At 39.9% G+C, this 14,785-nt stretch overlaps 1 protein-coding gene across 1 annotated transcript in view; it reads left to right on the top strand.

The window, feature by feature from the left end:
• Nucleotides 1-14,785, top strand: part of LOC307203694 (formin-1-like) — a 39,626-nt gene that overhangs the window by 3,391 nt on the left and 21,450 nt on the right. The window contains exon 2 of the mRNA XM_079954664.1: nucleotides 11,325-13,296. Within this exon, the coding sequence (XP_079810790.1) occupies nucleotides 11,445-13,296 (1,852 nt within the window). The 5' untranslated portion in view covers nucleotides 11,325-11,444. The remainder of the gene's footprint in view (nucleotides 1-11,324; nucleotides 13,297-14,785) is intronic.

Genomic DNA, 14,785 nt, shown 5'->3' with positions numbered 1-14,785 from the left:
CAAAATTAATTTAAGAAGCCTTGGATCACACGGGGGGGGGGGGGGGGGCGGCGCAATACTGCAGCTTCTCCCCATGACATTGCCAACTGTTGGGAAATTGGGATAAGATGCCCTCCTGAGTGGGTCTGAGCTTCTCACATTCATTCATTCATTCGTTCGTTCGTTCATTCAGTAATTTGTGTACTGCTTTTCATAAAGGAAAAAAAAATCACAAAGCATTTTGCAAAAACCCAACGCCAAAATTAAACACTATAATGTAAACAATAAATTTTATACACTTGAAATAGAAACAGTACAATAAAATGTCCCAAAATATCAAAACATCATAAAGCCCACAGAATTAGATAGCAGCAGCATTTTAAAATCTGTTGATAAGAGCAGCTATCCATTCAAATAGCTATATTTGACTAGTAGCAAATATTGCCTCATGTCAAAATTGCCTCTCCCAAGCTTTTTAAAAATAGCAACAAGCCCTCCTCAGAATAGCAAAGCAGGGTTTGAAGTATGGGATGGGTAGTCTTGTGAAGTCATACATCCTTTGATAGATACCTGTGTACATACATATAAACAAAGACTTCATGGTGTAGTTGTTTCACCTGACTTCCAACGTAGCAGTCAAACTGCACTAACACTTACCATACTTTATTTGAAATTCATGCTGTCCATGGGGTCCTGTAACATAATTATTTATTCTTACCCAAAGAGTTCCAGATTTTTGGACAGATATGACTTGGCCATGGTACTCCATGCTCTGGTAATTTCCAGATTGGATTATTGCAATGTGCTCCATGTGGGGCTGCCCTTGAAGACAACTTTGAAACTTCCGCTGGTCCAAAATGCAGCAGTCAGATTACTGACTGAGGTTTCCTTTAGAACTCCTATAACCCCACTTCTAAATAGCTGCTTTGCTGGCCTGTTCATTTCCAGGCTCATGCTAGTATAATATCTGAGAGAGCCTCATGCTAATATAATATCTGAGAGAGCCCCGCCCTTTGTAGCTACAGACCCTCTCAGGTGTTAAGAGGAGGCCCTCTTGGTAGTTTCACTGTCCTCTGAGGTTTGGAGTGATGGTGGCTCAGGAGAGAGCATTTTATGTGGCAGTCTATAAATTGTTAAATTCCCTCCTCATAGAGGTGCGTCTGGCACCTTCCATATATAGTCATACCTTGGAAGCTGAACAGAATCCGTTCCGGAAGTCCATTCGACTTCCAAAATGTTAGACCTCCAAGGCGTGGCTTCTGGTTGGCTGCAGGAGCTTCCTGCAGCCAATCAGAAGGCACAGAAGCACCGCCAGACTTCCAAAAGAACGTTCGAAAACCGGAACACTCACTTCCGGTTTTCGATCATGTGGGAGCCAGAACGTTCGACTTCCAAGGCGTTCGAGAGCCGAGGTATGACTGTACAGCTTTTGGCAAATGCTGGATACATACCTCTTTACCTTGGCTTTTGATACCTGAGATGTGTGTTTTCAAGAAACACCCTATTCCTGTGACTGGAATTGGTGTTCAGCTGTTTTTACTACAGATTTTTAAATTGATGTAACCTGCCTTGGGACCTGATGATCATAATAGCAATGTTTGGCCAAGTACGGTAGTTTTTTTTTAAGGCTTCCCACCTGAGTTTTCCTTTCTGACTAGCTTGATATAACCAGCACCACAGAAGCTGTTTGTATTATTAGAGTGCTACATTTTTGGTTAGCGCCTTCAGACTGCTACAATTCATTATCCCTGATGATGTAGAGCTATTGGCTTTAGGCTTCTTGCTAATTGCATTTGTATGTCACAATAATTTGCCTAGATCTGTGTAAAAATCAATAGCAGACACATGTATTCTCTTCAGCGCAGCCGGTTACAAGAATGTAGTGCTTTTAACACATCTTCCAGATATTTGTTAACAATGTTGTTATCAGATATTGATATGAATAAACCCTCTTTCAAAGCAACCAAGTCAGTGCTCCCACTATTTATTTTTTAAAGTTACTTTTGATGGTTAGTTAAGCTGTGATGCTTAGTACATTGGGGGGAGGATTTCCAGTCAAAAACGTACTCCCTTCCTTAACTAAAAAGTATTTTTTGGAGGGCGGAAAATCAGTAATTGATGTATTAGATAATTAGAAGTACTTTTTTATAATAAGCTATGCTGTTTCATAATTTACTGTGCAAATGCAAAACTTGTTTATGATCTTTATTTAAATGCATCTGGATTTTTAAGATTTCCATCTCTGAAATGCTGAGAGCAAGTTACAAATATTTCACTCAGAAAATGAAAAAGGTAGAACAAATCAAAGATCGATGTGATGCATTGCCCTCCTTGAGGAGTGTAAGCCAGTGAAAGTGCTTCTTTATATCAATTCCCCTGCCCTTGTGAGGATTGGTATAGAAGAAGGTGAAATGGGTGGTCTCGGTTGAGCTTGAACCAGTGTGGTGTTGTGGTTAGAAAGCTGGACTTGGAGTATAAATATCTGGGTTCAATTCCCTATACAACCACAAAGCTGGCTGGCTGACCACAGGCCAATCAACACCTCTCAGCTTCATTCACAGAATTATTTTGAGTAAAAAATTTGCAGAGGTGTGAAGTTTCAGAGGTTGAATCTAGTACAGTGTATTGTGTTTGCAAAACAAAACACAGCTACTACTTCCAGGAACCCAGTCTTGTGATGAGGGCTCTTCTCTCCACCCCCACCCCCTGAAGATACCATCTGTAGCCTCCTAATAGGCTTTAAGAATGACCGAGAAGCTGGAAATAATAAAATGAAAATTCCCATATGGAGAAACGGTAACAACTGAATGTAGAAGAATGATGTCATGTTAATGCCACAATGTCTACTAATTTCAAATCTAAAATATTATTGCGTGGACACTGTTTTTCAGGGAACCTTGCAGTTTTTCAGAGGCTTTCCTCAGTGATAAGATTATCCATGGTAGAGAACATCCCTGAAAGAGAGCTTGCCCACTGCTACCCATGTTCCTCCACAACATGCCTGCAGGGGGATATTGGGTGTGTACTAGGGTGCACATGCGATGGGCACACAGCATTGGTTGTGTCCAACAGGCCTGATCAGTGCCGCTTTGTGCCATTGCAGAATGTGTTTCAGACTCTTTTGCCCTGTACAAGGTTTGTTGACAGATGATTTGATGAGGAAAAAGCTCTCTGAAGAGGAAAGTTTGAAAGCAACAGCTCTAGGAATTCTAGAATTGATATTATAGACGCAGTCCCTTACTCGAGTAAATGTTTCCGATATTTTAGTTCCTTGTAATCCTGTGCTGAAAAATTCTCCCATGTTTTAACAACCATTCCCCACAAATTAATCAGAAAAGAAACTGCATTCAAAAATTTTCAAAAGAGAAAAAAAATGAAATTCTCAAGGGTGGGGCACAGGTTTGGGGGTTTTTTTGTACATACCTTATTTTTGAGTTAGCTGAGGGGTGTTTGTGAGGGAACTTTCTTTCATTTGTCAAATCACCTCATTAGTGGTCCGCACTCTGCAGCCAGAACACCCATTAATGCCCAGGGGAAACCATCATGAGGCCATTCCTCCTGTAGGGCTTTTTTCAAATCAGGAACCGTCGACATCTAGGGAGGCTGCAGAGTACTGAAGAAATGGATACTATAAAAATTTCTTTTAAAAATGTACACACTTCCCGCAGCCACATTGCAACAATAACTTAATCTCAAGGTTCCCAACCCATTGAAATTTGAATCAAATTCTAAAGTGCCCTGGAAATGAGGCAGAAAAATGAAAGCCCCTTTCACAGGGCTGGCAGGGGCAGACAACAGATTTTAGAAAAACATAGGAAGGGCTCTGCTGGATCAGGCCAATTGCCCATCTGGTACAGCTTCCTGCTCTCACAGTGACCAACCAGATGCTTATGGGAAGTCCCACAAACAGGATCTGAGTGCAACATCACTTGTGATTCCTAACTACTGGCATTCAGAGGCATTTCGACGCAGCACTGGTTCTTTCATTGCACTGAGCAAGCATGCATCATCAACACTGGCTGGCAAGCTACAATGCATTAGTTTATTAATATCAGCTTATAATAATGAAATCTTGATGCAGGCTTTGCACTGAAAGAAGCCCTTGGTTTACAATTCCCGAAATGGTGCTGTGATCGCTACGAACAAGTATCCCTTCCTGTGCTTTGCAGCTGAGTCAGGAGCCACCATTCGAATTCCCCACATGTCTCTGATGTGGTGTTGCTCTGCTACATCAGGAGCATTGTGGAATTTCCATTGGGAGTCACCAGTGCTGGTTAGAAGGTTTGGTGCCCACTGTTTAAGTAAGGCAGGGAGAGGAGTGTGATGAAGGAGGGGCCTTGGAAGGGCATTTTGCCATAGGCACCCTTGAACCTGCAGCTTGTTTTGCCTGGGAATCTGTAAACACAGGCATCCATAAGCTGTTAGAACATGATTTCTATAATGTGCCCTTTGTATGGCTTGTTAACTTGGAGGAGGGGGGGGGGAGAACCCTTCTCTTAAATAGCTACTCCGTGTCAGACCTCTATATCCCGAGGCTAATGGCGTTTCCTTCTCCCTGCAATTAATTTTTTAATTTTTTTCCCTTTGGACTTTGAGATCAGCTGAATCTTTCCCATGCTTCTGGGCCTGCAGTTTAGAGTAGGTAGATGTATTTTGCTGTAATATCTTTTATAATATCAAGCCTTGGGTTATTGAGTTTTGTTTTGTTTTGAGAAAAGCTTTCTGTTTTGCTTAAATAGAGCAGATGTGATGCTATACACAGTGAAGGGCGTGTTATTCATCTAATGCAGCCCTTCACCAATCTGGTGCTCTCCCAAGCAGCATAGCCTCATTTCGGAATAAATCTCAATGACATTTTAAATAAGCACTTAGGCATTTAGAAATAGCCATTTCTAAATACCCCCATTTTGAAGAACTGCTAGGCGGTTTGAAAGTCTCTTCTGTCTAGTCTTTCAGTAAGGTATGACCAGAAAAGCATTCTTTTTTCAAGGGTGTGTCTGTTTGGCATTACTGCTTTGACCAAGATCTTCTAACGTAGATTCTGTCAGACTCATAGAATCATAGAATTGTAGAGTTGGAAGGGACCCCGAGGGTCATCTAGTCCAACCCCCTGCAATACTGGAATCTCAACTAAAGCATCCATGACAGATGGTCATCTCCAGATATTAGAAGGTCAAATGCCACTGGAATCAGATATGATGGGGCTTGAGCCATAAGCCCTCCTGATCAGAAATTATGTTTCAGCTGAGAGTCTTGTACAGAGGGAATATGTACAGCAAGAACAGTGTTTTTTCAAAGTATGGAAGATGGTTGCACCAATCTCAAACATTGTAATTTAAACAGCAAGCAGCTGAACTTTGCAGTGGCTTCAGATCGCTAACTTAAAAGAGATTCTGCAGAATGAACAGGCACTAAAAAGCTAAACAAGTTTTGCTAATTTAAACATGCACCATTGGGTCATGACCTCAGGGTCAATACAATTAATTGTATTAGCAAAGACTGTGGCATCATGCATAAGGCTAGCCATAGATTACTAGATGGTATCCTTGTAAAAAGCAACATGCAAACAACCAATGCACAATTGATCTTTAACACACACAAAACTTTGTAACCAAAAATGGAGTTAAAGGGAGTGGGCGGGAATGCAGGTTACTGTTGTCTTCATTGAAACAACATAATCTAAGTAGTATTTATAAGAATTTGGCACAGTAATGTTGTTGCTTTTCCAAAATAGTGTAGGTTTTATGCCAGCTGTTTACCATGTGGTATGATTGCTAACCTTTTGTAAAAACTTGAGTATTTAATGCATTCCTTCTATTGAAATGTTACTGTTTCATCTTCATATACAGTGGTACCTCGGGTTAAGTACTTAATTCATTCCGGAGGTCCGTTCTTAACCTGAAACTGTTCTTAACCTGAAGCACCACTTTAGCTAATGGGGCCTCCCGCTGCCACCGCGCCACCGGAGCACAATTTCTGTTCTCATCCTGTTGCAAAGTTCTTAACCTCAGGGTTAGCAGAGTCTGTAACCTTAAGCGTATGTAACCTGAAGCATATGGAACCCAAGGTACCACTGTAGTCATCATGGTACGCCATAAAGGAAGATGGGAAACTGATTTTTATCTGAAGATGTGTCTTAAAGTATTTGAACAGTTTTTTTATAGTCTGCATGCGAAACGTATTACTGTTTTACCAGCTAGAAAATACTGGCTTTTAATACTATGAATAAAAACCTAACTACAGTGGTATCTCGGGTTACATACGCTTCAGGTTACATATGCTTCAGGTTACAGACTCCGCTAACCCAGAAATAGTACCTCAGGCTAAGAACTTTGCTTCAGGATGAGAACAGAAATCGTGCAGCAGCGGCGCAGCGGCAGCAGGAGGCCCCATTAGCTAAAGTGGTACCTCAGGTTAAGAACAGTTTCAGGTTAAGAACAGACCTCCGGAACGAATTAAGTTCTTAACCAGAGGTACCACTGTACTTTTTCAGTGCTTTTCATGGTCCTCTGCTTCATTTTGCTTCTGTTTTCAAAACCTATCCTTCCTGTACTTGAGACGCTACACAGATTCATTGTGGCTTATCTTGGTGATCTCCAACCTTATGTTCTGAGTCATCCCTTTGACGCTTTATATGAGCTGGGCAAGGTTCACAAATCAACTTGTCTGCTTTGCTGCTCATGGTGGAAGTATGTAGCATTTTGCATGCATAGAGCTCCATTTTGATCTCTGATAGAGGTTGCCAAGTTTTATTTCTTCTTCCTTGAACAGTTCTGCTCTAATAATTAAAACTAGAAATCCTTTGATGTAAGCTTAGACCAGCAGTTGGCTGGGAAGAGAGTGAATGAGAACAACGTAATACTATCCAAAAGCCTGACATCCACTTCCCCCAAAACCACATTTAAAAAGTAACATCTGACCAGAGCCATAATGATTCTGGTCAAAAGAAAGGAAAAGTGATAGAACAGCATTTCCTCTCAAATGCCAGCACTTCTTCTCTTTTACCCATTTTTTTCCTCCAAAGCACTGGTGTTGACCTATAAAGCCTGGAATGGTCAAACACTAAAGCAGGGCCACCAAACTGTGGTGCCAAACCAGTGGTTCACTAGTTTCATTCCGGTAACACATATAGTTGAAATTCTATGGAATTAAATTGCAATACAATAAAATGCAATGTTGGAAATAAAAGAAGAAATAAAAATGCAGTTAAAAATCGTATAACATCTAGCACAATGGCCACATCAGACAGAAGAATATTAGTAAGCAGTCTACTAAGGCCTTATGGAATTTTCAAGTGGTTTATGTGTATGGAGAGGGAAGTTTGGGAACCACTGAGATAAAGTTTTGGAAGGATTTTGAAGGCTTGCTATGAGGCTCTGCTCTAGACCTCCCCACTTATGGAACCTAGGTAGGTAGTTATCAGGGGGACACCCAGTCTATGGTAGAGCCTCCTTGAAGAAAAATGCTTGGCACCTCTTCTGTTTTTATTTTCGGCAAATTGTTTTATTTTGCATGTCAGCTTGAAGGCTGTTTCATACGTGTTAGTTATTTTGATGCTGTCTTGTGGGAAGGCGATTTATAAATCTTTTTAAATAAAGAGAGGATAATAGTAGGTGTCTCCAGATAAAATATCTTCTCCCAGCATCATTAGAGCTTTAATGCGTAATTAAATAAATTTCAAGTAAGTTTATGTAAGAGAGTGGACAAACATAATAGGTTGGATCCAGACTTCAGAAAAACACCCCCAAACATTTAAATCAAGTGGACAAGAGAGCCTAAATAAAACTACATTGGTATAATTTTTGAAATTTGATCAAATTGTTTTTTTTAAAAAACAGTATGGTCAGGGGAACTGCCCCTTCCATACCCACACAGCTGTGTCTCCCTCAGTAGTGTGAATGGAAAATAGTGGAATGTACATAAGCACACACACAAACACACACAAAACCCTATAACCCTTGAAGTGTGGGAACGCAATTGTAATTCTGTATGTAGTTTACAGTGGAAAAGCACTGAATGACAGCTTCTAGTGCTACCCCATCTGGAAGCACATCAGTATTTGGGGAGGGCAAGAGGAATAAATTATGCTATGTACCTTGAAATAGTTTTGGGGTCTGGGTGCTGCATCATATAACAACAAGAAGATAATTGATTGTGCAAGGAATTTTCTTCAGTTGCAGTATTAGACTCTAGGAAAAGAATATGCTTGATTGCCTTATCGGTTTCCACAATAATTTCCAGCCCTGATTGGTTGTTCTGCCTAAGCAACAAGAATTAGCCACATGACATATCATTGTCCTTCACGGGTTAAGTATTGAGAAGAATTGTTTTTCTGTATGCTTCCATATTAGAGACTGTGAAATCATCTGGAGAACGTGTGATTTGGTCAAGCTTATACACAGGCTCAGCCTTCAGCACAAGATGGCCCTTATAAATAACACTTACATTTTTATTACACATCTTTTAATTTTGGACATTGTCCGACTCCAGTGGCATTGCATGTGGCAGACTTTAATCTGTATTAGAGAATGTGCAGCTTAAGTAGTTAGCACAGAGCTCCTCCTGTGGCATTTCTGATGCTCTTTGACTCCTACTCCCATGAGCCCCAACCAGCGGTCAGGGATGATGGGATCTGTGGTCCAAGAACACTTGTAGAGCCACAGGCTCCCCACTTAAAGTAGTGCAGATATCTGTTGGCCAGATTGTATGAGGTACTGCATCAGTTAAAAAGGATGTGCTCCTAAATTCCTGTTACTTTCACAGAAAAATTGGGCAGTTGTAAAAAACAGAGACGCATCTAGATAATTTTGTATATGGAAGAAAAGCAAAGGCATTTTCCAGGGAACTAGCAGTACTGACAATTATGGAAAAAGGGAAACCATGTCAAAATCCTATTGAGATGTATGATCTCGTCAGATGTTTCATAAGTACTGTACATGGTAAAAGCAATTGCCTGTTGCTTTTGCTGTTGCTCGGGAAAGAAAGAGCATATTGAACAGTGTACGCCAAAATGACCTGGAATTGAGCATATTATGCATGTAACATGGTTAAATTAAATTAGAAAGAGCCATAATGTAATCACTGTGTCCCTAGCTTCCGCAGTGCTGCTAGTACACACTCAACTATCATACTCTTATCAATAATACAGTATGTCAAACTAGATTGGAAAGCAAAAAACAGGCAATAAATGTTTTGGTTGAAATCCACATTTAGAAAGAAATGTTTTCTGTGCTAAATAAAACTGATCTTAAAAGCTTTGTAAGTCATGCCAATTTCCAATTTATATATTTTAAGCTCCTCCTCCTTCTCCTCCTCCTCCTCCTCCTCCTCCTTCTTCTTCTTCAATTTGGTTTTATGCAACGATCTCACTGGGTGGCCTTTGGTAACCTACTTTAAGAATACAGTATCCCCTCACAGTTTGTGGACTGTGATATTAATATGGATGAATAACATTGAGCACTTAGGAGAAATGCTATTTATATGTGCACAGAGGCACTTCCTCTCCCTCCCATCTCTATACCTCCCCCCAAAAAAATCTGCCCTAGAGAGTTGGAGGAACAATCTAGAACAGATTTGGGAGAGCACAGAGAGAGGAAGTTCTCCTATGCTGGCAGAAGTCCTTGCGCTGATAATAGGTTCATAGAAATGTAGAGATGAAAGGAACCCCAAGGGTCATTTAGTCCAGCGCCCTGCAATGGGACAACGTTGTTGGACAGAACTCTGTATTAGGAAAGTTCCATATAAAGTGCTCTTCTTGAGCACAAAGCAGAGATACCCAGTGCTTGACTTCTCAGAATAACATTCGCTAAGGCTTCGTTCACATGGCGGTTTGTTCTATTTTTTCTGACATTTCCCTAGCTGGTAATTTCTGCATTAAAATTGAGGTTTCATATGAGTAAAAACCACTTCTAGAAAACTAATGGAATACAGCACATTTTTAATGCACATTTTCCAGAAAAAATCCATTTGCAGCCCCTTTAACTCAGAAGATCATGGGAGTAAAGTGATGAGATTTGAGGCAGTATACCAGTATACAGTTCTTTCCTGCTGTTTTCATGGGGTTAGTGGTGACGTTGTCCAGTGATGATATCGTGTCACAGGAGGACGTGGGTGGCGCTGTGGTCTAAACCACTGAGCCTCTTGGGCTAGCCTATCGGAAGGTCAGCAGTTCGAATCCGCATGACGGGGTGAGCTCCTGTTGCTCTGTCCCAGCTCCTGCCAACCCAGGTGTTTGAAAAGATGCCAGGGCAAGTAGATAAATAAGTACTGCTGCAGTGGGAAGGTAAATGGTGTTTCTGTGCGCTCTGGTTTCCATCACGGTGTTCTGTTGCGCCAGAAGTGGTTTAGTCCTGCTGGCCACATGACCTGGAAAGCTGTCTGTGGACAAACACTGGCTCCCTCTGCCTGAAGCAAGATGAGTGCCACAACCCCATAGTCACCTTTGACTGAACCATCCATGGGTCCTTAACTATTGTGTCACACCATACTCATTAGGGTAAATAAAATTTAGCATAGCATGGGTCTATATCAGCCCCAAACCCACTGTTCCATAACACAGCAGGTCTTGCAGTATGAAAGGAACATTAGAAAATTGGATGGAAGCTCTGACCTTATAATCAGCAAATCTAACACATCTGAATTCACTCTTAGGTGCAACACTCAACTTTTAATAGATTGTTAATGTTATATATATATATATATATATATATATATATATATATATATATAATTGGATTACATGCAAATTGAAATTGTTTTATTTGCTTTTATTAATTTATTTGGATGTGTTTTATTTCATACTAATATTTACACCAGCATTTGAACTTTCAATAGTGTAATCTAGTATTTTAGAGTGTTTACTGGTTCAGTATGTAGGAACATTATGGCAAATCTTGCTCATTATTATCTACTTTGGCTTGTAGCAGCTTGCAAGGATTTCAAACAGAAGTCTTTCTGACCATGATCTGGAGATGTCTAGGACTGAAACTGGGACCTTCTAAATGCAGAAATACCACTGTACTATAGTCCTGTTACAGTATAAATACAAAATTATGTTGGGAGAAATCTTTTCAACCATATTCCATTAGCCAAGCAGTTTGTTAATGTTTAGCAGATCAATAAGAAAATAGTAACATAGTTCAGAAACATGCTAAAAGTTTGAAGTTCGGTATGTGTTTTCTCCAGCAATGTGACCAATAACTCATATGCGTCACAGTTCTTGTGACAGGCTGGTATTTTGGATTATATTTTGAAGGAGATTAAATACTTGTTTTTGTTCTGTTTTTTAAAAAAATTGTGGGGAGGATAACATCTTTCTGACAAGCTTTTCTTCTTCTTTTTAACAGGAAATGTTACTGTAGAAGATTAGTCAGATGCCTCCTCTACTTTCCTTGCATCACATGGTGTGTCATGCAAGGTTAGAAATACTGACCTCATAATTTAAATTAAATAATTAGACAAACACAATGGAAGGCACTTATACTGTCCTCCAGTTGCACAGACCCATTATGGAGCTTTGCTACGTCAGCTTCTATCTCCCAAAGGGAAAAGTCAGAGGGTTCACATACAAGGGCTGTGTAACTCTGGACAAATCCAGTAAACATTATCATCGCTGCTATCGAGTGAGCGAAGGCTCGAAGGCAGTAGGATCGAGAGGGCAGACCTGTGAAAACATTGGAGACATCTTCTTCAAGCAAACAACTACTAAGGATATTCTCACTGAGTTGTATAAACTGAATGCTGAGAAGGAGAGGCTGTTGGCTACTCTCCTTAGTTCAAGCCACATTCTAGGTGTTAAAATGGGGAACCAGGAGGGGAAGCTGCAAGACATTTCTGAAAGCCTGAAATATAGCCATGATAGCAGACAGGGTTTCAAGGATCAACAAGAGTCTCTGTCGGGATCTATGGAGAAGAAGTCCACTCCAAAAAACAAAAAAACGAGGAGATTCAGCAAACGGAGAGAGAGCATTGAGGACTTCATAAACAAGAAAATGAAAAGGAAGACACCTGGCGTTTTGGAGCCGCCAGCATTAAACAGCAAAGCAATGTTGTTGGGAAATGATAAATTTCTTTCTGCCAAATATTCCAGCTCATTTGCATGTTCTCGTCAGGAGAAGGTGGAAGACAGAGATGATTTATCATCAGATGTGAATAAACTAGCAGAAGGATCAAGGAGAGAATGGTATTTGCTTGAGAACAGCCAGGCTTTGGGGTCTGATACAGACCTCTCTGTTTCTTTCTCTGAGTACGACAATGATGTGTTTGGACACTGTTTTGCACATAGCCATAGTCTGCTAGATGATGTAGAGGACACCCTTAAAGGGATCCAGGAGCAGCAGAGCAGCCCGTCGCGGACCTCTTTCCAGGGAACGTCAACCAATGAATCTGAGGCTTTTGAGAAGACCTCAGCCTCTGAAATGGTGCGTGGTTATGAGCGTATTGCAGGAAACTGCAAAAGCAAGCCTCAAGTTGGAGTGGTCTCAAAAGCGGAAGTCTCTGAATGTTACCTGCAAAACGTTGGACACGCCTCTGTGGAATACTGCGAAGTACCTTACGCCTCAAGTGAGGGGAGCAAAGAATCAGTCGGTTCTGGTTTTGCCACTGTAAAACAGGAGAAAGAACAGAAAGGCTATATTCCACAACATAAAGGAGAACAAGACCATGTTATTGACGACTCGTGTAGTCTAGCGGGAGTCGTCAATAAAACCTTACTGAAAGTTACACAGTATGACAGATTAGATGAAACGGCAGAATGGAAGCGATTACAGGCTGTTACAAGAGCAGACAGAAGCCCAGCAGGCTTGGTATATGAGAAAAGAGCTACGGTACCCCAGGAGGACAAAAAGCATTTGTCTTTACACCTGCCAATAAATCTGAATCCCGATACTTGCCAGGCAAGGACCATAATTAAACAGGAAGATAAAAGGCCACTGTCTCCGTCCTTAGTAGCAATTAGCAATGTTTTTAATAATTCCTATCCACTGTCCAATACATACAAACAGATGTCGCCTCTTCCCTCTCCTTTATCCTCAAGTCTGCCTAGCCCACAGCTACACCACAGAATACTTCCATTGCCCATGCTTGACACTGAAGAAGAATCTGGCGCTAGTGATGATTGCCGTTCAAGACATTCCACTACAAATTTCTCATTGGGCAAAGATTTTGAAGCACAGTTGCAACTCAGGTTTTCTGAATTTGGACATCCCGGACTTTCTGTGAGACAACCAGGGCTACATCAAGTTGCCAGTGAGGATGACTTTGAAAAAAGCACCCTTCAAGACAAAAACCGTGTTCAACTACAGCACAAACTGCACCCAGGTTAGTCATATTTAAAATATTTTTAAATGCCAAGAATAAGCCAAAAATCATTGGGAATTTCTGTTGTGTAAGTCCTATTGAAATTTATGAGACCCGCAAAGGACAAGCTGTGGAAGCGTATATCTATATAGAAATGCACGTAAGGTGTGAACGTTTAGTTGATTAGTTAGATTAACCTTGTAAATTTGCTGTTGCTTGTTTTTATTTCCACTAGTGAATTGACCAGTCATGTTTTTACATTTTCACAATAACCTTTTTTCTTCAAGCCTTCAAATATAGGCAAAATATGCCGAATACTTTTCTTGATTCTTGTATATTTAACAAACAAATTAACAAAAACACTTGCTTTATCATGTTTCAAATACAATCTGCCATACATCACTTTTTAAAATGCATAATGGAATCACAAAACTAAAATAGTACTGTGTCTGCATAACACGGCACATTCAGTTATTTTTCTATACTGTTTTTATTTTATTTTTAAAGCTTTCAAACTTTATTTTAAAATGTATATTCTTCTACTTACCTACAAGTGGCAGTTGGAGCAGTTTCCCCCTGAGTTACTTCTGAAAACATAGCAACAATTTTGGTCAAGAGACCTTAATTTTCAGGTTTTGCAACTGTGCATGCTGCATGGAGAAATATATACACATCCATATGATGTTATTTTTCTGAATACACATCTTTAACACCACAGTCCTACATGTCTACTCAGAAGTAAGTCCAATGGGGCATACTTTTACATAAGTACGGTATGTATAGGATTGCAGCACTAAGCTGAAACCCTATACACACTTACTTGATAAAAGTTACTTCTGAGTAGAAATCTATAGGACATATCTATAGATATGTTTATGGTAATAAAGACAAAATAACAAGTCTTCAATGGAATTCTGCCCACAGTGAACTGATATCTCAAAATCTGGTGCCTAAATTAAATTTAGCTATACATTCTAAATATAGGCTTTGCGGATGTAGTTAAATGTGTTTTTGCTACAGATTTTTTTTACAATCTCTTGTTACTATCAGCAATAGCTGTCCAAATATTGAATGTAGGAGTGCAATAACCTATTTTGTTTAGATGTTTTGCATTCATTGTTGAATAAGGTATGACAAAATACATTTTTTTCACATGCAAAAGACAGCAATCCTAAAGATATTTAAAATGTCATTCAGTTTATTTGTTAAAATTGTCTTGCATTTTGCATCATCTTTCCTCTGTGAAATGTTAATTCTAAAATTGGTGCTGGCACATACAGAGTTTCCCTTTTAATAATTTAATTAATGTTTTTGAAGTACATTAAGGGTAAAATAGTTCCCAAATTCACAGCAGATAATTTTCCTATTTACAAAACAGGGATATATATGAACTAAAAAAATGTGTTTCAAAGAATTTAATGCAGTTCCACGGCTGAAAAGCCTTCTGTAGTTTTAAATGGAGTCACAAGGAAATTCTGGTGAGTCAGATGCTTGTATTCTGATGAATGAA

The sequence above is a fragment of the Podarcis cretensis genome (assembly GCF_951804945.1).
Source record: "Podarcis cretensis genome assembly, chromosome: 1".
Classification (NCBI taxonomy): Eukaryota; Metazoa; Chordata; class Lepidosauria; order Squamata; family Lacertidae; genus Podarcis; species Podarcis cretensis.
The sequence above is the reverse complement of the archived record's forward strand: the minus strand, read 5'-3'. Positions and strand labels throughout refer to the sequence as shown.